The 24,677-nt window shown below is 33.1% G+C and overlaps 3 protein-coding genes across 3 annotated transcripts in view; 2 read left to right on the top strand and 1 right to left on the bottom strand.

Annotated features, from left to right (window-relative positions):
- Nucleotides 1–2,943: 2,943 nt before the first annotated feature.
- Nucleotides 2,944–3,534, top strand: LOC139986581 (uncharacterized). Its single transcript, XM_072002008.1, has one exon. It carries the CDS (start codon nt 2,944–2,946, stop codon nt 3,532–3,534), a length of 591 nt encoding a protein of 196 aa, XP_071858109.1.
- A 2,457-nt stretch (nt 3,535–5,991) lies between these two features.
- Fab1 (1-phosphatidylinositol 3-phosphate 5-kinase fab1) lies at nt 5,992–14,017 on the top strand. Its single transcript, XM_072001397.1, has 14 exons — nt 5,992–6,261; nt 6,425–6,639; nt 6,726–6,915; nt 6,988–7,225; nt 7,321–7,527; nt 7,612–7,826; nt 7,892–8,234; nt 8,298–8,658; nt 8,729–8,999; nt 9,086–11,789; nt 11,886–12,436; nt 12,542–12,874; nt 12,962–13,123; nt 13,195–14,017. The coding sequence occupies exons 1-14, from the start codon at nt 6,147–6,149 to the stop codon at nt 13,389–13,391; spliced, it is 6,102 nt and encodes a 2,033-aa protein (XP_071857498.1). The 5' UTR covers nt 5,992–6,146; the 3' UTR covers nt 13,392–14,017.
- Nucleotides 13,807–24,677, bottom strand: part of LOC139986243 (UBA-like domain-containing protein 2) — an 89,116-nt gene continuing 78,245 nt past the window's right edge. The window contains exons 3-4 of the mRNA XM_072001438.1: nt 22,939–23,032; nt 13,807–16,495 (exon numbers count right to left, since the gene is read on the bottom strand). Of these exons, the coding sequence (XP_071857539.1) occupies nt 16,347–16,495; nt 22,939–23,032 (243 nt within the window). The 3' untranslated portion in view covers nt 13,807–16,346. The remainder of the gene's footprint in view (nt 16,496–22,938; nt 23,033–24,677) is intronic.

The following is a 24,677-nucleotide window of genomic DNA, read 5'->3' as shown; positions in this document are numbered from 1 at the left end:
TATGTTAATTAAATAAAATACTATTCATATTATATTCTCTGATATTATTATGTACTTATAACTTAATACACGGTCGGGTTCAAAAATTTTGCGGGACCTGAATACACATTCAAATCCTACATTTAAATTTTACAACGAGGAATTATTTATTTACAAATTATGTTACATATTACATATTTTTTGTAAGCAATTTTTTAAACAAATCCAAGTAATATTTTTTCGCATGCATAATTCGCTTTCAAGGGGCAAAAAATTCAATGAAAGTACAAAATCTGTAATCGTGTATGACTTTTACAAAAAACTATTGATGTAGTTTAAATTCTCTAAAAAGTACATTTCTCTGAAAGCGCCTGCATTTTTGTATCTAAAGTAGTTTTCAAGATATGAGAACTTTATGGAGTTACACTGAACTTTGATGATTTTTGTCAATCCTTTAAACTGAATCATCGTTACTAAAAAAAATGTCTTGCATTTGTTAATGGTATCATCATTCTGTAAAAGGTTAATCAAAATTGGTGTTTTTTAATTGAGTAATTTTCGTAGACCGCGGGGCCTCTCAAAACGCGGGGCCAGTTTCCGGCGAACGTGCTGAACCTGTCTTGCGCCGGCCCTGACTTAATAAAGCGAAACGAAAGTGCACAATATGAACATAATCGAAACTGAAATATATTGGAATTATTATTTAGATAAAAACTTATCTCAATAATTATAGTTAAGTAAATTGTTATGCGAATAAAGAAATATATTCATCGATAACAAATGCTTAAGTACTTATTTCTTCTTCCTATTTGTTACTCATTATTCTTTGTACTTTTAGAGAAATATTTTGTATATATATATATATAGTTTAAATTATATAGAAGTTAAAAAATATATGCGACCTACTTATAGGGAGTGATTTTAGATGTTGAAACAATAAAAAAACTTCTTGCACTAAAATGTGACGAATGACGAATAACATCGTGATCCATCACTGGACATTCCCTATTATTCGGTCAAATGCCTACGCTGCTGTATAGCGGGTTACTTGCATACAGGCGATTCTAGCGCAAAAATTAAATTGCTTATAGTGTGAAAAATAAGTTGTTATCTTTTTTACATAAATTCTTTTCATTGTTTTAATGTTTAGATAGAATAAATAACTATACTGACTGTGGTTGTTATTATTTAAAAAATAGTTTTAAATAAATATCCGAAAAATTAACAAAATTTATAACGAATTGCATGTTCTTTAAGAACGATGTTTTTTACTATCTATCTTTCTACATAATATTTAAATTTCACTAGAAAAAATATGTATTCAAATCGACAGAAATCTTTCGATTACTAATTAATTACTAATTAGTTACTAATATGTAGACAAATCACATTCACAATCAAAACCGATCTCCTAAAGCATATGAGTTGTAGAAACTTTAACTACATGCATATAGAGCCATTAACTTTAATCTTATTGCTTATGAACAGTTTAATCTTTTTAAGAATTAGATCCATGTATATCAAGTGAAGTGACTTGTCACTGTCTGATCAATCCGTTAAGGACCATATATACATGTATAGTTTTAAAGGTAACATGTATTCTGTATTCGTTATACAGCAGTACATATTATATTGAAAAAAAAAGAATGATTCTAAATATAGTTACAAGAAAAAGAATATTAATTTAAGTAATACCAAATATTTATAAATGTAAATTAATTATACAATAATTAATTATAAATTAATTATATCAACACACTGTAAATTACGTTTCAACTATTTTATTTATATCTTTTTTAAATATAAATTAAAGTATAAATTGTCATAGATATAGAACATATTTGAAAATTTTCAGGGTTGAAGCATATGTGTTGGCCACATGGTCTGCGAAACGACGTCCGATGCCAGGACGTCGTAAAAGAATAAACCCTGGGATCTACAGGTTTTTCCATCTGCATCTCGGAAGAAAACTTCCCCTTCCGAGGACCTCGGCATATATAAAGGGAAACGAGGAAAATCTCCAGAGTATCGAGTCAGTATTCGATCAGTATCGACATCGCGTGAGCTCGACGTGCGTCACGTTACGTAGTCCAACCTGAAACGACGCGCGTTAGTCACCGAAATAAACAATGTTGAAGTTTACTTTAACACGTTCGTCGCCACGTCGCACATATCTATGCGACGGGTATACTTCCGTGGGGGCCTTGTCACCAAACGATGGTGACGCTCTTCTTGTTCGAGTTAATTAATTAAATATACGATATTATATATAGGATATACAACATAAAAATATTAAAAACACATTATACCATACTTTTTATTAATTTATATTCTGGATAATATATTACATTATCCTATATCGTGTGGTATTCGTTAAAACATTCCAAACACATTTGGGGTGATTTTGGGCACTTCGAAAAATAGTTAGACTCCGTTATCGCTACTCTCCTCACTTTCAAATATATTTTCACGCTGTTTACCGAACATTTTGACGATGAAAAAATCACTGATGTACGTCTCACAAGTATGCTTCTCGACTAAATGAAAGATCTGAGATATCTGCCATGAGATCCCTCGGAATACTCTAGCTGGATAGCTTATCGCTTTCTCCGTTTCAGAAATAAATAATCTTTTCTTTATAATGAATCTAAGGCGATAAACAATGAATCGAAGGGGATAAACAATTAATCGAAGGGGATGAACAATGAATCGAAGGCGATAAACAATGAATCGAAGGCGATAAACGATGAATTTCTGCTTGTCGCTCTATTTACGTTCTGCGTATCAACGGTCGGATTTGGGCCCCGCAGGAAACTTAGCCGAATCACGCTGGGCGACGAACGTGTTAATAACACCCTACACGTCCTCCGCCTCAAATTGGTGACCCCGACGTGATCTGCAGTGAGAAGAGATGCACGTGTAGCGCGACTTAAACAGTGTTTCCGCGAATCAAGAGTCTTCGAAATGACTAGCACCAACGGGGCTAAACACGCGACGAACACGAACGACAGTGTAAACATGGTGAGTACACCGCTCCGTATGCCGGAGTTCTGGTCGCATGATGTAATGCTGTGGTTCTTGATACTGGAATCACACTTCGAGGCTGCCCGCATCACCAGCGACAGGGCAAAATACCATACCACCATTGTGAATCTTACAGAAAGGTATGTACAACTAGTCCGGGACATACTGTTCGACCCACCGGAGACGAGGCGGTACGAATATCTGAAAAAGGAACTTATTAAAAGAGTGGCTGTCTCGGATTCCACCAGAGTGCGAAAGCTGCTAGAGGGCGAACAAATAGGAGATAGGACGCCGTCCCAGTTCTACCGAGACCTGAAGAAACTCGCCACAGTCTCAACACCCGATGATTTCGTCGTCACACTCTGGAGGAGCCGACTACCGGTTTACGTGCAGCGGGTCCTGGACACTACGGAAGAGACGAAAGCCGAAATTCTGACCCTGATAGCCGATAGGGTATACGAGATCAGCGATCAGATTGTCGCGGTCAGCGCAAAAGGAACGGCAACGGACAGCGAAGAAAGGAAGCAGTAAAGGGGTCTCTGTTACTACCACAAGACCTTTCGAGATCGCGCAAGGAAGTGCCGTGCCCCTTGCAGCTGGAACCAGGGAAACGGAACCAGGCGTCCGTAAACGCGGCGTCCGACGACGGCTCCGTATCCCGCCGCATTTTTGTGACAGACATTCGAGGATCTCCTTTCTCGTGAACACCGTCTAATCTTTATATACTAACTTTCCATCCCCAACTTTTCCATGGTTTAACACTAAACCTACCGATACTTTGTGTATACCTATCCCTACCGTATCCGGTCAAAATAACCGGTAATTAAGAAAGTAGTAGTTTTTATGATTTAGCTTAGATAATGGTTAATTTATAACTGAGTGTATATAAAATGGTAACAACCATGGTAAAACAAAAAAAAAAAAAGAATGAACGTTACCACTGATGTAACGGCCCAAGGCCCTAGAGAAAGTTCCAGGGTTGAAGCGCATGTATTGGCTGCATGGCCTGCGAAACGTCCGAGGACGTCAAAAAGAATAAACCTTGGGACTTAGTAAAAAGTGCGTGGGCCTTCGAGGAAAATTGATTGTTTCACTGTCTACGAGTTTTTCCATCCCTCCGTCGGAAGAAAACTCTCTTCCGAGGACCTCGGCATATATTAAGAGAAACGAGGAGAAGTTCAAGAGTGAGTATCGAGTCAGTATCTGATCAGTATCGATATCACGTGAGCTCGACTTTACGTAGTACGACCTAAAACGATGCACATTAGTCATCGAAATAAACACTGATGAAGTTAAAGTACCGAGTACTTTAATAACACCCTACACGTTCTCCACCTCATGTTATTATATTTGTATTTTCGTCCAGTCGCGGGGAGACGGTCGCGTTATAGCGAGTCAACGGGAGTTGTAAATTCCCGCTACGATTGCACGAATCGACACCACGAACAGGGCAATCCCCTTATTTCTTGTGGGAGAATAAAGGATGATTGGGTTGGAATATAACTGGACTTCACAGTTATATATGTATTTATTTACATTGGATTACACTATTAGATGTGAACAGACCGTGTTTGGAAAGCGTTGTGATGAACCCGAAGGTTGCTAGATGTGGTAGTTAGAGAGGCGAGAACTTGACTGAGTTGCGTTAGAAAACTTTTCGGTAGAAAAGTGAGGGTAACGATCGGTAATAACGGTAATATCGGTAATATCGGTAGTAACGTAACGATCCGCGATGCCCATTGGGTATTCTCAATGCTAATGAATTAAATACGAGGGGACAGTCCTCGGCAAATATGACTCACGTGTGTTTCTGTCCTTGGGAAAAACCCGCTACCTCACTGGGCAAACCTCCGCTTTCTCCGTAATGAGTACGAGCGTACAATAAACCTAAGGACCCTTTTAAGGGACCACTCATAAACCGAATATGTGCAAAGAATGCAATTTTATTGTTAACAGATGTGGGCTATGGTGGTTCCTTGGGTTTATTGCGGATTAGTGTGACGATGTGCAGGCCTCGGCGGCCTGACCATGAGGGACGTCGCAGGTACCGACTCACGCGACGTAACAATATTCATAATAGTTTATGTACGAGACAATCAAAAATACTTACTTAATCTTTCCCTAATTTCAAGTTAAATATTAAATTTTACTTCTCAATCTTTTTTTTATTATCGTATCTTTATTTGTATCTTTCGTACATATGTATAATAAAATGTTGTGCAAATTTCTTATGTTTTGCATAAAAAATAAGAATAATTGCAAAAATAAACAAAATTACGATGTAATTTGGACAATGTATATATCAATTTAAAAAACATATTTTATACACTTACATACTAACAATGTAATAGAAGTATGTTATCGTACTATAATGGATAGATAATGATGTTATATCGAATACACATGTGATATACTTAGCAGCTTTACGTAATAACCTTCATAACATCTACTTTTATATAAATAATATATTGCTTAAAAAAATAAATTATTATTTAATACATGTTAATAAATTACATACAAATTAATTTGAACTTATGCATCAAGTATAATTTGTGTAAAATGGTATTTTTACAAATTTTTAAATAAAATACATCAAACTTAAATACTTTGTTCATAAGAATTTTTAATAATTTTATGAAACATTTATGTTTTAGGTTAAATCATATGTAGCCCGCGTATTTTTATACATTTATAAAAAATTCGGGTGTAAAATTGCACAGAATGTACATAATATGAAAAAATATATAAAATATCCAAAGTATAGTGCTTTTTACAATACTTGGTTTTAAGTTTTAAGTATTAAAATTAAAATAATTTTCTAGCGTTCTATTTTTCTAATTATTTTCTCAAAAATAAGAGTTTATATAAAAATTCACTGACGAATTATAAACAAATTTTAATAAAGTTGATACGTGAAATGTCAAGTCTATATGTAGGTGAAGTAATGCTATATTTTTAATTTTTGTACATTGTGTACAGTGCCATCTGTAGCAAGCGTAAGTGTATTATGATTCAGGTACGCAAACATCTCACGTACCTGTCAAAACCATTTATTCGGATACGTTGGTCGACGTAGGTACGAAGACAGTGTCTAGTGAAAAGTTCATCCTAAAAATGTTTATTGGAAGATAGCATTGAACAAAATGAACAAAAATATGAATTCACCGTCTAAACTTACGGAGTTCGCTCCGTTAAGTCCTGAGGAAAGCCAACCTGTTGTAGCTTCTCTATTTTCCAAATTTTTTAACTTCACTAAAGGTAAGATATTTAATTATTGTATTACAATTTTTTTTCTTCAGTATCACAACTTGGAATAACTTAATTTATTTGTGGCTTACACTTTAGTATGTATAAATACAAGCTAAAGTATGAATATTTAAATTAACAATATATATATATAATATACATGTTTAATTTTTAGGTTCACAAAATGTTGACGATTCTACAATCTCTTCTACTACCAATGAAGAACAAAGCTCGTCTGATTCTGAATCTTGGAAACAGTCAGAGAGTACTGAAAAATCACCTGAAGATGACAGTTCAAGTATGATGAACTTTCCATTAGATACTCGTGAAGGAAGAAGTTTACCAAATGTATTGAAACGTATTAGTAATATTGTAGCTTTGAAAAGTAATGTAAGTAATGAAACCTGCCTTAAGAATATTAAGCAATATAAATTATTTGAAGTACTAATGATATTAATGTTGTTAATTTAATATAGAACTTACGCTCGTACAAAGATTCTCAATTAAGAAGCTATTGGATGCCAGATAGTGTAAGCAAGCAGTGTTATGAATGTGGTGAACGATTTACAACCTTTCGCAGAAGACATCATTGCCGTGTTTGTGGACAAATATTCTGTTCAAAATGTTGCTCTGATCAGATTCCTGGAAAAGTTATGGGATGCACCGGTATATAAATGATAAATGGTTATTTTTTATTGTATTTATTTGCACTTGATAATAATAATCTTTTTGCAATAGGTGATCTCAGAGTATGTACATATTGTTGCAAAGTAGTTTTATCTTATTTACAATCATCAGACATGAGAAGCGATCTATCGGCAGATTTAAAGGCATTGCAAGAAGACCTGCAAGTTAAATATGGAAATAATTCACCACCTGTCACACAGAAATGTTCAAATGAATCAGTAGAAGATGAAAGTTCAATCTATAGGAAACCAAGTATAGGGTATATGGAAGAAAAATATGCTATTGGACGGTATATTTTTAATTGTCTCTAGCAAATGTCTCTAATGCATCTAGCTAAATGTTATAATTTAATATGATTTAAGATTTGTGAAATATGATTTTCAGACCAACAACTAGTTACTTAACATCACAGGAACGTTCTATTGTCTTACAAAATTCAGCTTCTTTGAGAATGATTTATGAAGAATTATTTAGATCCAGTCAAGCAATTATCTTACAAACACATAGAGTTAGACTAAAAAGTTATCATAATTGCTTTCTGGCAAATGAATTAGTAAATTGGATGATAGCACAAAATAAAGCAGCTACTCGGTAAAGCTAAAACAAATTTAAGAGAAAGTATAATAAAAAGTATAATAAAAAGAACAACGATTATTGAAATGTAATATTTTATAGAGTGCAAGCTACTGCTATAGGCCAGGCATTGCTGGAAGCTGGTTTCATAGAACCAGTAGTTGCTGACAATATATTTAGTGATACAGCAACTATATTTAAGCCAGTCAAATTATCAAACATGCAAAGTATGGATTTGTTAATTGAAACTCAAAATACTTGTGATGCTCAGGAACCAGCATGGGTAAAAACTATCCCACAACATGATTCAACAACTGGTAACATGAAATATTTATATAAACTATTTTGTACATATAAAATTGTTAACATATGTAAATTTTAGATTCAGAAAGTGAAACAAAACCTTCGAATTCAGTACAACAAACAACTGGACGTTTACCATCATCTAGTTCAAGTTTTTACTTAGATTTAAACTTAGAAGCATCTACTGTTACATTAAAAAGACCTACATCAGAAGACTTAACTACAATTTCTGTAGATAGTAGTGATGGTATAATTGAACAGAAGGAAGTCACAGTAAAATCACATAAGTGTAATTTTAAGATCGCTGATGATCTTTTAAATGATACACTACAGGTACAAGAATTTAAAGAAAAGAATGGTTGGCATAAACCAACAAATTTGCGAACTGTGTTTGGAGAACTACATGCGTATGAATGTCTAACGTGAGTATCAAATATATATTAACAACGATAATAACATTTATATTTAAACATATTTAATTATAGATCTTCGTACAAGCAACATGAAGATTCACTAATTAAGCAACTTCTTAATAAAGAAGGTTTATCACAAAGTTGGTCAAAAGTAATACTTCCCATCGCCCATCAAATTATTGATTTTGTTAGACCAGATTTAAATCATAATGTGGACGATTTGGATATTCGACAATATGTACAAATAAAAAAATGTCCTGGTGGAAGTAGAGATGATTGTGAAATTGTGTCTGGTGTAGTTTGTACAAAAAATGTTGCACACAGAGGAATGAACGCAATGATAGCTCATCCAAAAATTTTATTACTTCAGTGTGGACTCATGTATCAACGCGTAGAAGGAAAATTATTAAGTTTAGAACCTGTGATGTTACAAGTATGGAGAAAAATTTAATAATACTATTATTTTCACATCATAAATATATCAGAAAAACATTGTTTTGTAGGAAAATGAATATTTGGGTCACACAGTTGCTAGAATTACCGCACTTGGTCCAGATGTTGTACTGGTACATCGTTCTGTTTCAAGATTAGCACAAGATAGACTCAGAGAATGTGGGGTAACACTTGTTTTGAATGTAAAACTTAGTGTTCTTGAAAGGATTGCACGGTGTACAGGTGCTAATATCGTGAATACTATTGATGCACACATAAGTGCGAGGTATATGCTTGGTACATGTAAAAAATTTTATTTGCGAAATTTTTCAAATGATAAAAGTGAGTAATAAAACATTACAATTTTTCTCTCTATTAAATTTTTCTTTAATAAACTAAACCTTAATATCTTATTTCCTTTTTTTTAGATGGCATTAAAACGTTAATGTACTTTGAGGGATGTGCAAATCCACATTTAGGAGCTACAATCTTGTTACGAGGTGGTTCTCAAACAGAATTAAAAAAAGTAAAGAATGTAACTTCAATGATGATCTTTGCTGCTTATTCTTGGCGTCTCGAAAAGTCATTTCTTATGGATGAATTTGCAAGACCACCATCACCTAAAGATAATCCATTTTTGGATGAAACGTGCAAAGATTTCAAAGACTTTCAAGAAACCAATAAAATAGTACATGCTAAAGCTAGCGAAGAAAATGATTTATTATTGGGTCATTGCAAAGAATATACGGAGAGTCAGGAAATTTTAAAGGTATCAGAAGTTCAAGAAGATTCTGGAAGTGTATCAAGCGATAAACTATGTCTACAAATAGAACTTTCGTTAAATGAAGGTACACCAATAAAAGACATAGTTTCATATCAGACTGAGAATATGTTGTCTTCAAATTCCATTAAACAAATATCTTCTATATTATCTGAAGATATTGATCCTTATGATACTTTAAAATTATTTAAGCCCAAAACAAAATCTTCTGTAATTGACGAAAAAGCTGCAGGGAATTGCCTAACAAGTAAAATAAACAATGATAATTTAAATAATAGTTCTGATCTTGATATAGATGACAAGCAAGATACAAATAGTACAGTGAAATTATTTGGTGGAAAGACTACTATAAAAGTAAATAAAAATATTAAAGAAGAAGTAGAAAAATCAAAAATAAAAGATAAAGTTGCCTCAGAAGAAAAACGTATTTATGGTGAATCTATTAGCGATCGTAGTGATCCTCTTCATCAATACTTAAATGAAGATGAAGAAGATGTCTTTAGTCAAACTAGTCCAAATGGACAACATTTGAGCGTTGCCGATTTACCATTATTAAATAAATTTAAGAAAGCATTAGAAGGCACTATATTAAGCGTATCGCCTTATTTAAAATTTTCTGTTCCTTATTTAGAAACTGAGACAGGAAGAAATTGCATATTGCGAAGTTTTTTCCCGAGAGAAATCTTTTATTCTGTACAATTTATGGATAAAGTAAAAGAAATTAAAACCGGTAATGTATTTACAGAACAGTCTATAACTGAAAACCCATTAATGAATTTAAAATTAAAACCACAACATCCATTTGTTCAAGCGAGATTAACTACAGATGTGGATAGCCGAAAGGTACAAGCTTTATTAGCCAATTTTAGAGCATGTGGTAGTCGCTTATATCCAATGAATAATGTTTTATCGGATAAACAGATTCTGATACAATCAGAAGTAACTGAACAACCTCCTATGTGGCCCGATTGTTTAGATCCTGCTAGTCATCAACGTTTATCTGTGTTATTTTGTAGTTTCTCACATACTGGCAATAGTGATACGCCAGCATTTTGTGTAAATCCTTGGGTAGTTAATATGGATTTATATGGAAGAAATGATATTGCGCTTGGACGTTTCTTGGAACGTTATTGTTTAACATCTGAATATAAATGTCCTGCTCAAGCATGTCGAGCACAAATTGCTCATCATATCCGACGATTTGCACACGACGGTGGATGTATATATATTAGTTTAAGTGAAATGAGCACCGATCCATTTTCTCAAGAGAATGCAAATCAAATTTTAATGTGGAGCAAGTGTATGAAATGTAAAAGCGTTTCACCAGTAGTTCCAATGTCGGATGATACTTGGTCTTTATCTTTTGCAAAGTATTTGGAACTACGGTTTCATGGAAGCGCGTACACCAGACGCGGAACAGATACTTGTCAACATTCACTTCATCATGATCATTATCAATATTTCACAAAGAAAAATATGTTAGCTGTGTTTAAATACACAAAAATATCGCAATGGGAGATTTCACTACCACCTCCGGTGATAAATATTATGTATGATCCAAAACAACATGCAGACGTGATAGAAGAGATGAAAAGTATAGCATTGAAAGGAGACGAAGTTTTTTCTTGTATACGAGAAAAATTGACAACTTTACAAACTGATATAGATATTTTAAATGCCGTTAAACAGCAACTATCTAAGGATCAGCAGTATTTTAAAAATAAAATTGAAGAAATTCAGTTGAAATTGACGTCTCCCACTTTAGAGAACAAAAAACTTGAAGGAAAAGTATCTGAAAAGCAAGTTCAAGCTCTAATGTTTAGAATTGAAGATGGAATAGTAATCCTCAAACGAATAATATCAGAAGTTGTATTTACTTGGAATGCAAATATCTTGGAAATGTCCGTTAAAAAGAAGGATGAAAGACCAAGACGATTTACTGAACGATCGTTGACGACTGGAAGTAACAGTATAATTGATACAGATGGATATATAACAGAAGATACTGCATCAGAATCGCAGTTAGAAGATTTAAGTCCTATGTCAGCGGACTATAATGCTGTTGATGCCATTGCTGCTGCACAAAATGACTTACAAGGAATGGAAGGTTTAGAAAATTCAGACAACGAAGTCTTAGAAAATAATAATCCCGAAGACATTGTTATCATTCAAGAATCTCCAAAAATGCATCAAAGATCACATTCTGATGTTCTGCCTATTACTTTTGATGACATGCCAGATAAAAAGAAAAAGAAAAAGACTATTCTATCACAATTATTACCTTCCGTTCCTGTTACTCAGCCGATAGTAAATCCTTTAGGAACTTTAGAACATCATTTACTTCCTCTTGGGTTTGTTGATTATATTAAAACATTTCTATATATTTAGTATGTTCGAAAATAATTATAAATAATTAGTTAATATTTTAAAATATTTTTGTTTTACAGATCAGTTGTACCTATAGTGGTATATGAATCAGAGCCTTCATCTATAATCGCATATGCACTAGATTCACACGACTATAAACATGTACTTCAGGAATTAATGCGTACGACGAAAGGACCTGATTTAAATCCCAGTCCCTTGAATAAGCGTAAATTCCCTGAAAATAAAGAGAATCTTCCTGATGTGATCCAATCTGGAGAATTTAAGCGGCCATCTGTTTTGTCATTTTTCCGAGGAAATAGTCCAAATCCTGCAAGTCCCTTAGACTCTGATAAAACTATTTCAAATACGGATTCTAGCATACAAAATCCATCAACGACAACAGACACGGATGAGGACAAGAAAACAACAAAACAACAAAATTACATCGAAGTTCAATTTAACGACGCAACGACAAATTTCTATTGTAGAATATATTTCGCTGCACAATTTGCTGCTTTCAGAGAAAATGTTTTACCGTGTGGAGAGGATGGTTTTACAAGAAGTTTATGTCGAAGTGTACAATGGGCTGCAAGAGGTGGAAAAAGCGGAAGCAGTTTCTGCAAAAGTCGAGGTATAATATTATATGAATATACGTATATGTTTAGGTTACGTAATAAAGTACGAAATAAACTTCTCTATGTATTAATTTTCTTGGTCGATACATTATTTGTTACAGACGATAGGTTTATTATAAAAGAGATGTCTAAACTAGAAATGCAAATATTTCATGATTTTGCACCAAATTACTTTTCCTATATGGAAAAATGTCAACAGACTAAGCAGCCGACATTGTTGGGAAAGATAGTCGGCGTTTACAGAGTATCTTTTAAAAACAATACAACAAATGCAGCACTTCGAACTAGTGTATTAGTGATGGAGAACTTATTTTACAAGAGAACGATAACGGACAAATTTGATTTGAAGGGATCAGTGAGAAATCGTCTTGTAAATCCTGATGATACATGTCACGAAGGAGAACTTGTATTGCTCGATGAAAATTTATTGAACAGTAAGTGGTGTTGTGCTAATATTATTTTATGTAGATATATGTATAAAAAATTTCTTTCAGTCAAATACATATAAGATATATTTCTAGTGAGTTGCGATTCGCCGCTCTATATTAGATCACATTCCAAAGCGGTTTTAAATAAAGCTATTGAACAAGACACAAAATTCTTGGCTGATAATTCTGTGATGGATTATTCACTATTAGTAGGTTTAGAACCAAATTCAGATGAACTCGTCCTAGGTATAATAGGTAAGTTTAGAGAATTATGAATGTAACGTTTCTAGATACAAGATATCTTGGAACTATTATTATAATTGCAGATTATATACGAACGTTTACTTGGGACAAGAAGTTAGAAACAATGGTGAAGAAAACGGGTATACTGGGTGGCCAGGGAAAATTGCCAACAATAATATCACCAGAAGAATATCGAGCTCGTTTCATAGCAGCTATGCACCGATATTTCTTACCTGTACCGGACAGGTGGTCTGGTTTAGGTAGAGGAGTAGAAACATGATAGATATGACTTTCACATTGTGAGATTTCCAATTTTTCACAAATACTAAACATATTGTATATATATTTTCTATGCAGCTGACATAAATGTAACAAACAGCGTTGCATATAAAGATACGTAATTGGATGTTAATAATTTATAGAATTTTGTTTTTACTAGTCGACATTACGATATTTTGTAATGGAAAAGTGATAAAAATATGTTACCATTATTATAACGAAAAGTCTCATTGTACAGTTCTAATCTCATAATTTATATAGCGATGTAACATTCAAATTATGTCGCTTGTATTTGGATTTATTAATATATTGATCATTGTATTACATGTACATAATACATTAATATTAAAGCGAATCCAAGCGAATTGTCTTTCCAAGTTCGAAGCACAAAGGGCATGAATGAGAATTACGTAAAATTATATAAAAGTCTATGAAAGCACCATTATTAATGTTTTATTTAGATCAGTTTTCAAAATTATGTACATAAACATTATTTATTATCATTGATAGTCAAATAAACAATAATAATAATTTTAGTAATAATAAGAGTTTCATAACATAATAGTATTTTCATAATAGTTTAGATCAGTGTTTCAAAATTTCTATACATTTAAAATGAACAAAATTTTTCTAAAAAAAATATCTTGTCATACCAATACACAATTTTAATATATCGTATATTTATATTTTACGATCAGGTCACAAAAGAAAAATATAATAACGTATAAATTATAATACATTATACGACACTGATCTATACGTTACAAACACAAAAAAAAGACATTAAAGCGTATACCTTACAGAAAAACATCTCATACTCAATTTTCGCATATCATTTCTACCATATTTACATAAATGAATGCATAATGATGAAGCTGCAGCGAAACTCGAATACTTGAACTATTCCATCTTTAAAAATTAGATTATACTGATCATAATGTCCCTTGTATCTTTCGAGACTATGACTTTATTAATTACTGTAAGTAAGAAATCTGCAACTGGGTGATGTATTTCAACATTCTATATGTTTATTCAGAGAGGGATAATAAAATGTCTTTTATTTGTTTGAAACTAAATACGAATCGATAGTAGATGCATCGCGCGATTAAGTAAACTATTGTGAGAAAAAGAGCGAAAATGAAACTAAACTTTAGATATACGTTATCGATTACCGATATCTATGTAAGAATGATTGATTGAAATAGAAAACAGTTTTATTATATACTGGTTAGGTAAATTACAATAAGCTGTCGTACAAGAATTTCTGCGAATAACACGAACTCTAGGATCAAATCATTTCACATGTGAAGTAGTACGAAATTCCTATTTGTATTCCTATTTGTAAATTCAATTGACGATGAAACAGCTCAGCTAATATGGCTCCACTGCCTTTTTCCTCGTAGAACAAAAATGACCTACACTGGATATACTATCTGAGCAAGTGATATTCTCGTGTAAACGACGTTTTAAGAAATGTATACATATATAATTAATTCTTCGAGTAACTTTACATAAATACTTAGTGGACATTACATAATCAGTAAATTCCTTTTTACAATTTTTTACATAATAATTCGTCATAATTTCGCATTCATTATAATATTAGCCTCGTGTTTCTATTCATTGCTCTTGTCACGTTGAGCATGAACAATTCTTTTTTTTTTTCTTTTTCAATCTTTCGTTAGACATTTTATATTATTACTATCAATATAAAACAATACCGACAATGATCGGATTTTACATAAAAATCTCTGTTTCAAATACGAAACAAAATTCGAAATCAAAAACAAAACAAATGACAAGAAATACAAGTACAATAACCTTTTTCCAACTCATAGTCAATCAGAATCGAATTACATTAACAATGTATATTGTTTGACTACCAAGGAAAGAGAAAAAAAGGAGAAAGAAAAGGAAATAAAATAAACATAAACTAACATTCATCGCTAAGCGCTATCCAGTGCCGGCAATTTTTTGTACTATGGTGTGGAAGTGGTATTCGATTTCTCATTGACTTCCGCGGCCCACGAACCGCAAATGTTTCCTATCTAGCCGCGAGTCTGTAGATCGAGAAACAACAAGGAAGATACTCGGGACGGTGGAGGAGGCTTCTCGCTACTCATTTACATCAAGCGGCATTCTGGACGCATACTAATTTCATAAACGCTAAGGAGAGTATCGCTGTCTTTCATAACCATAGGAACTACCGTCCCAGCAGCACGTTTGGAAAGGAAATGAGAAAGAAAAAAATAAAAAATAGTCTTTGCAACTTCCGTTCTCGTGTTCTTCCTTCTTCTCCGTGTGTTTTCTTTTTTCCTTCTTTCTTCCCCCTTCCCCCCTCTCTTACTCATATCACCAGAATAATCCGACGGAAGAAGAGAAGAGCTTTTTTTTTTGTTTCTTTTCGAGAGGTCCTGAAGAGGCTCGATCGTGATCGACGTATTGTGTTTCGATGTACACCATATATATGTATATATATACATACATACATACATACATATATATATGTATACATATATGTATCTATGTATATATCAAAGACTAACAAGAATAAACGAGGGTCGTATCGGCTACTCTAGAGATCCACGTACGTATATCGTGCAATTCAATGAGGATAGAGATGAGGATTCCTTTCTATTAGAGACAGAGGGAGATCTTGTTTTCTTCTAGAGACGTGCACGTGCTAAATAATTAATCTGCGTTTTTTTTTTTCTTTGCGCACGAGATTTTTTGTTTGTTTTCTTTGCGGGAAAATCATGCGTCCTTCTTCTAGGGATGAGGAGATACGAGCGCGTGAATCTCGGCTAATAAATCGCTCTCGTGGTTACGCAGCGTGTAACACTGGCGAGTCAGTCGATCTTTTATAAACCATTGCCTCCTGTTTTTAAACACCGTTTACGTGCACATAGTGCGACCTCGGGATCTTGCGCACGGGCCGCCGAATCGCAAGTCTCTTTTATCTCTGCGGCTCGCCTAGGCCCAATTGTTGACTTTGCGTTTGCTGTTGCGTGTTCCCGGTTACGCTACACCGTCCTCCGTGGTGTTGCGCCGCCATCCCCATCTGCATCGAGTTCTGATGCAATCCATTTTGGCTCGGAGACATTCCTGCAATCAAAGAACCAATTTACCATTTACACTTCCAATTTATAACTCACATTTCTCTATATAACACGTACATGTATATATATAAACACATATGTATATACATTAAATTTTTCTGTGATGAGTAATTAAATACTTTCACGAGCCATCTCTGGATCGGCTACAAATTTTATCAATACAATAACCATGATAATCGTGTCTCATAACAATGCCAACAAAATTTTATGTATATAATACACACAATTTAGCGTACACATACAATTTTTGTATAATGAGTGATTAAATACTTTCATGAGCTACTGTGCATCTCCAGATTGGTCTCAAATTCTATCAATATAATAACCATGATAATCGTGTCTCATAACAATGCCAATAAAATTTTATGTATATAATACACACAATTTGGTGTACACATACAATTTTTGTATAATGAGTGATTAAATACTTTCATGAGCTACTGTGCATCTCCAAATTGGTTTCAAATTATATCAATACAATAACCATGATAATCGTGTCTCATAACAATGCCAACAAAATTTTATGTATATAATACACACAATTTAGCGTACACATACAATTTTTGTATAATGAGTGATTAAATACTTTCATGAGCTACTGTGCATCTCCAGATTGGTCTCAAATTCTATCAATATAATAACCATGATAATCGTGTCTCATAACAATGCCAACAAAATTTTATGTATATAATACACACAATTTAGTGTACACATACAATTTTTGTATAATAAGTGATTAAATACTTTCATGAGCTACTGTGCATCTCTAGATTGGTCTCAAATTCTGTCAATATAATAATCACGATAATCGTGTCTTATTATAGTGCTAATGAAATTATGAGTCAGTGTTATGAAATAGAAAAAAAAAAAAAAGAAAAATATGCACTTGCATATAAAAGAATGTGCTATTTTGCATAGCACATACAATAGACATATATATTTTCTGTGATAAGTGTTTAAATACTTTCAGGGACCGGTGTATATACACGTGCAATATACGTGTACATATGTTTTTACGTATGCTAAAGCGAAATGGCACTACTACAATGAACAAGATTCTAGAACTAATTAGTCCGTTCTAGCTATAGCACATTCCGCTGTATTTTCTTTTGTAACGTGTCGTGAGTATTTCTCACTGTGATTCTTTTGAGCAAAAGGTTATAGAATGCCTAGGAAATCGCTGTTCTAGGAGCTCGCTAATTTTTCTTCACTGTTTATGAGAATGTCTCGCGTTAAAAATAACGGAGAGTTTGACTTATTAAATGCTGTCTGGAACGCGCAATGAAAATATTCAAAGAACATCGGCCAATTAAGAACCACCGTTGCGTTTATCCAATATATCATCTGTCATTCTTTTTTGTTCAATTTACATGATTGAAGTCTATTACACTTTTTGTAATCTTCCGATTCCTATAAGCACCTGTTCAAAGGTTTCATCTCTTTATTTATTCTATGACATAAATTCCAACAATTTGCTTCAGATTTTTTCGCTATTGTCTCTTCTTCTAGCCAAGCTCCTCGATGATATGAAATTCGAAGAGATTGAAACATTTAGAGGAAAATAATACAAATTTCTTTAATGTTTCTGATTTGCATAGCGGGCTTCTGTAAAGTATGCGTTTTTTTCTTTTTTTTTTACGAAGTTGAAACAATACGTAAGTTATGTTCTTTATACCTTGCGATAACGTTACGCGTTTCCGCAACTTTTGTTCGCTATTTTACTACTTGGCCCTTAGTGGATTAAAGAAAGGCGATAAAGATATTTGTGAACTTGATGGACTTGGAGTAAAAAAACCCTCAGTCAGCGAAGTTCCGTGAATCGATTGTTTCCAAACAGACAATAATTTATTGTATCCTGATAAATTGCTGCTGTTAATTATTAGCGCATGGAATAATTTTTACGAGCCCTTAAACAAATTATTTTCAAAATAAATAATCTAGTCATAGAAAATAATAATACTGTGTTTTTACGAAAAGGATGAAGCACGAAAAGCATGCGATCTCCGTGACTGGAACAAACAAGTTTAATTTATGTTATCCAGATTATGTTACAGATTTGCAAATTTCTTAATTACTTTATAATAAATTACTTTATGTAAATTGTAATATGTGCTGTAGTAAACGTACAGCGAGGAAGCAAGGTATTCGTACAATTTAAATGAAAAGATGAAGGGGGTAAATATACAAGAAAGTGATAAATAGAAAAATGCAAAGAAATAATAAGTAGAAAAATATACAAAAATACAAAAAGATAATGAGATAAAATTCACACGCGATTGTAACATTTTGTCGGAGCAAGATACGATGCTATTAATTGATATCTGTATTGTCATTAACACGTTGAACCTGGCGTGAGCCACAATCTGCACTCCTATCTGACGGCGTGGGCCACCGGTGGATCACGCCGCCTGATGGTAAAGAAAAAGCTGTGACCTCCCGATGGTTCACGCCATTTGTGTTTCTAATTCCAATTTATGAAAGCGTAATTTAACAAAGACGTTTCTCGATATTACGTGGCGTTTATGGATTAACTTTTGCTCCTGCATATTTATTACTGCGAGTGACCGTGGATACGTAAGGTACAATAACATGTTCTTTCACGAAGAAGTAGACCGCAACGTCTACGAAACATTGGTGCAAAATATAACGTGCACATCGATTGCTCCCATAAAGTCAATAACATCTCTTTCTATTTCTGCAATAAATCGACTGTACAAATACTTTTATCTCTCGCCGCGGTATATATTTTTTACGGAACTGAATAAAATGTTTCTTACAATTGCATAACATTGACAAGTTTCAAGTGCTTAAGTTTAATACCATCTAAGATTCTGTAGGACATAAATTGTCATCGTAGAAAATCGCCACATTTCATAAGCGTATTAAACTTGTTACATAATGGCATGCTAAATCAGAATTAGCAGTGTCAACGTTAACGTTCCTTCGAAAGTTTCTAGATACTTTGGATCATATTAATTATATATTTTTGTACGTTGCGTTATTAGATATAACATATACATTGACACAGATTTTAATATTTTCTAATTAATATACAGATATTTAGGTGTTACCTTAGCTCGTTAAAGATCGAGTAACGAAATAACGCATAAAAGTTACGTAAACGCAGCGTAAAATACTTTGCGTGGAAGCTCGCTACATAAATCAGATAATACGCGAAGAGAATTTCTGTGATCTGGAAAAAAGGAAAAGTAATTTATTACGCTGCTGTAGATATTCAAGTAGCTCCGAACTTTACAGAATGAATCTTTAAGAATGAGTCAACGGAATGAAAAGATCTGGACAGGAAAAGAAACAGTGACGAGAAAGATATCGGAAGAGAGGAATATTTGGAATTCCTTTTTCGCAACAGTAAAACGGAATTAGAAAAGTAAGATTCCTCTAACGTAGATTGGCTGGAAGATAAGCGAAGTGTACGTTGTTTAGCGTTCGAAAGAAAAATTCAATGATATAAATTGGTTGAAAAAAATGATAAATGAAATGTCGCGTTAATGCAACATCAATTAAATAAAACGTATTGTTTGGTATCTTAGTCGTATAAATATTTCTCTGCATAAACAAAGAGCTAAAAAAAGGTCGATAGATAATAAAATTCTTGGAAATCGTAATCGCGTGATAATTTATACAATTTTAAGCTAGACACGAAGGATCATAAGAGCGCAGTTACGAAATAACGTCCAAGACTTACAATGTATAGGAATGTACCCTTCCATCCATATAAATTGATTAGTATGCGCAATGCAGTTGAAAACTATTCCCGCGCCGGAAGGAAAATAACATAGCAAACATAAAACGTGATTCAGAGAAAAATGGCAATGCATTTTCGTGTTGTGTTTGCGGACCAACCGTTTAAAATGTTGCACGGTTTTGCAATATAAACAGATAGCTAAAATTAATATCAAAACGAATTGTAACTAATAATAATTGTATAGACGGGCATGGGAAATACAAGGAAGCAACGTGACAAATAAACATTATTGTGCAACATATTGTTACGTAATATCGGTTAAAATTCCGTACGATATCACTTTTGGGGTGTGAAGCGAAAAGTTTAAAGTTTACTGAAAATTTCTGTACACAACTGTATCTTAATAGCTTATTAAAGAAAAATTTATAGAATGCGCGTAATATGAAAAAATGCATCAGATATACAAAGCAAAGCACACGTTGCAATATTTAGTAGGTGAGACAAATTTTTGTTTAGGTTTCACTTTTTTAATCAGCTTGATAAAACTATGAATTTGCATAAAAACCCGCATTCTATTTAATAACGTCATTTTACTTCTAAAGATTACCATACGAAATATTATATCACTGAAGAGACGCATACAACGGGAAATTACAAATATCTGAACAATTTTTCCATATGACAAATTTATTTATTAGGTATAAATACATCGTAAAAAAGAAAGAAAAAATAAACAATACAGGTTGTCTCAGTTAAATATCTGTCTTATTTACGATTGTATGAAAAAGCTAAGTTAGATTAACAGAAAATAAAATAAATAAAACCAAGTTAAACTGTTTCAAGGGGCACGTGTAATGGTGGAAATAATTTTTTCTCGAGGTCGTTTCTCCACGAGATCTCAAGCGTAGCGGTATATTTTTATATACATCTCTATATATGTTTTTTACAGCGGCGGATGTGATTTTTTATTCTCTATACAAAAGTATTAAAGGTTCACGTGCCTGAAAATGCTTACTTCGAAAAATATAGTAACTTGAATTTTTGTAAAGCTCGGCGTATGAGAGACATGGAAAGACGCGAACGTTCTTCTGTCTATGTTTTCCTGGTCTTTCATACAGTACATTTTAACGGAATTAAAATCGAAACGTCTTTTAAACTGCGCATTTCCCGATATACTATTTTCGATACTTTTGTACAGAGACTGAAAAATCACGTCAACTGGTGTAAAAAAAATACACAGCATGTACATAAGAATGTAAAAATGTATATACATTGAAATCTCCTAAAGAAGTAAACTAGAGAAAAATTCTTTCCATCGTTACATATGTCCCTTGAGGTAGCTTAACATTGTCCTGAGAAGTTTCTTTATACAGTCGTAAATATATAGACGATCTCATTTAGCTGAGATATCCTGTAAATAAAATAAATATACAGGGTGTTGCAGAATTGATGGTACAAGCCGAAAGAAAGCGAATTTACATGAAGAAACAAATCGAAAGTGTACATTTTTTGTCCGAGATTTTATTCTCGAGAAAATCGAGTTTGAACATTTATTTTGTTTTATTCTATTTATTATATCGTGTGTGTGTGCGTGTGTGTGCGTGAGTGTGTGTCTGTGTGACAGGAAAACTCACTAGCAATACAAAAGAGGAAAGATGCGCAAGTAAGTGAGTAATCAATTAATAATTATAGTTATTATGTACTTAATAGCTAGGATCGGTTCTGGCTAATGTACGATTAACAAAAAATAGCTAAGTATTTTTAAATAGAACATGGTGTCAAGAATTGCCAACTAACAGAATAAGAACAAAAACAAGGAGACAGACAAGATTTATAGCGATATAGGAGATCGTTGGAATTTAAGCAAGCGAGATGGTTGCAGAATAAAGATCACTGGATGTATATGCACTATTGGCATGTAGTATCATAAGGTTGAGGCGGCTAAAATAACCGTACAATGTACGACGACGTTCAACTCGCAATAGCTCAGGATGACGTAAGTTTTTCGATAGAACATTAAGTTTAAATTTCTCTATAATGTCAGGACAGGTCATTAGGCCATATGCTTTATGTACAAATGAAACATCATATACTTTTCTCCCGTAGTCCAAAGTAGTAAGACTAATGCTGACTAGCATATGGTCGTAAGCGCGGCAGGTTTGTCACTTGACAATTAATTAGTTAATTATCGACTGGATATAAGTAAATAATCGGTAGGAGATTGTTCTAAATGCAAAAATAAGCGAGAAACATGCAACGAAATTGTTTCCTATAATTGTTTCCTCCATTTTCAAGAAAATAGGGACATTAACATGCTTAGTTAAGAACTGGTCTATAATTTAGTACACGTCTATGATCTTTTTATTTTTCTCAGGAGCAAAGAGTCTTACAAGAAAAATTTATTCTACATTTTCGACTTAATTTCGCATCTAAGATGTCCTGCTATTGATTATTTATTTCCGTCTAGTCCGGTATTAGCCATATTCAAGCATACTTGATTTTCAAATTCGATTTTTTCGAAAGTGAAGCTCCGTACGAAACAGTGTCACCTCACATTTCCGACTTATTTTTTAATATAGATTTTCCATTCTTTCAGCTTGTACCAACGGTTCGGTGACACCATGTCCAATGTAAAATAAATATAAATAGTATAAATAAATAAATATAAATAATATATATGTATAATAAATGTAAGTAAATAAAGAACGTAAAGCAAACCTCACCTGATGGAGTTTTGTCGCCTGCGGACATTTTGGAGAACGCCAACAGCGCGTCAGGGAAATTTGGTGGTGTGGCCGGGGTGTTGCATGGCGTTATCTACAAAAGAAACGTATTTTTGTAATGATTACGTGTTTCGATAACGCCATCGATACAGCCGTCTTATATTACGGTAGCTGCATGTGTTTGTTTACGTTCCTGGAACGTTGCGTGCATGATTATTTAGGTCGAGACTAGGGCGCATGTCTGCGTGGTCATAAACATAGATTCTTCGTTTAAAGATCGATACCTACAATCAACCTCTTTCGCGTGTTTCGCTACAAGGCCTAAGAGGATACAGGTTTTACATGCCGATTAGGGATAACGTTCTACATACTCTCGCATTCTACTACGTAAGAGTTGAATATCAATTTATAAATTGTTACGAGAGATGTTTCTGGTTATCTCCCCTCTCGATTGAGGATGTTTTATTCAATCTCCTTTATGTTTCCAAGTAAACATTTTCTTCGCGTTATACACGTTGGTATATTTTTTGGAAGAATTCATAAAGCTTATTTACATTTTTTAGAAAACGTTTACGTATAACGTACAAATCAGATTCTTTTACTGATTATTTACTTTTCACGCAGGATACAAAGATTTTATGTTTTTGCCTGAACAAATTAATTATTGTTATAGATTGGACCGTTCATTGTGAATATTGTGGATATTCGTTGCTAACCTCAATTGTATAACACACATATATATTCATATTTTTTCTGGAAGAACTTTTGAACCTTATTTACGTTCTTTTCAGAAAACGTTTACTTATAACGTGCGAATCAGACTCTTTTAATGACTACGTAATTATTTACTTTGCACGCAAGATACAAAGATTTTATGTTTTTGCCTGAACAAATTAATTACTGTTATAGACTGGACCGTTCATTGTGAATATTGTGGATATTCGTTGCTAACCTCAATTGTATAATACATACATATATATACATATTTTTTCTGGAAGAACTTTTGAACCTTATTTACGTTCTTTTCAGAAAACGTTTACTTATAACGTGCGAATCAGACTCTTTTAATGGCTACGTAATTATTTACTTTGCACGCAAGATACAAAGATTTTATGTTTTTGCCTGAACAAATTAATTATTGTTATAGACTGGACCGTTCATTGTGAATATTGTGGATATTCGTTGCTAACCTCAATTGTATAACACACACATATATATTCATATCTTTTCTGGAAGAACTTTTGAACCTTATTTACGTTCTTTTCAGAAAATGTTTACTTATAACGTACAAATCAGACTCTTTTAATGACTACGTAATTATTTACTTTGCACGCAAGATACAAAGATTTTATGTTTTTGCCTGAACAAATTAATTATTGTTATAGATTGGACCGTTCATTGTGAATATTGTGGATATTCGTTGCTAACCTCAATTGTATAACACACACATATATATTCATATTTTTTCTGGAAGAACTTTTGAACCTTATTTACGTTCTTTTCAGAAAACGTTTACGTATAACGTACAAATCAGACTCTTTTAATAGCTACGTAATTATTTACTTTGCACGCAAGATACAAAGATTTTATGTTTTTGCCTGAACAAATTAATTATTGTTATAGACTGGACCGTTCATTGTGAATATTCGTTGCTAACCTCAATTGTATAATACACACATATATATTCATATTTTTTCTGGAAGAACTTTTGAACCTTATTTACGTTCTTTTCAGAAAAT

Source organism: Bombus fervidus, chromosome 4 (assembly GCF_041682495.2).
Source record: "Bombus fervidus isolate BK054 chromosome 4, iyBomFerv1, whole genome shotgun sequence".
Lineage (NCBI taxonomy): Eukaryota > Metazoa > Arthropoda > Insecta > Hymenoptera > Apidae > Bombus > Bombus fervidus.
Note: the sequence above shows the minus strand (reverse complement) of the source record. Positions and strands in the feature narration are given on the sequence as shown.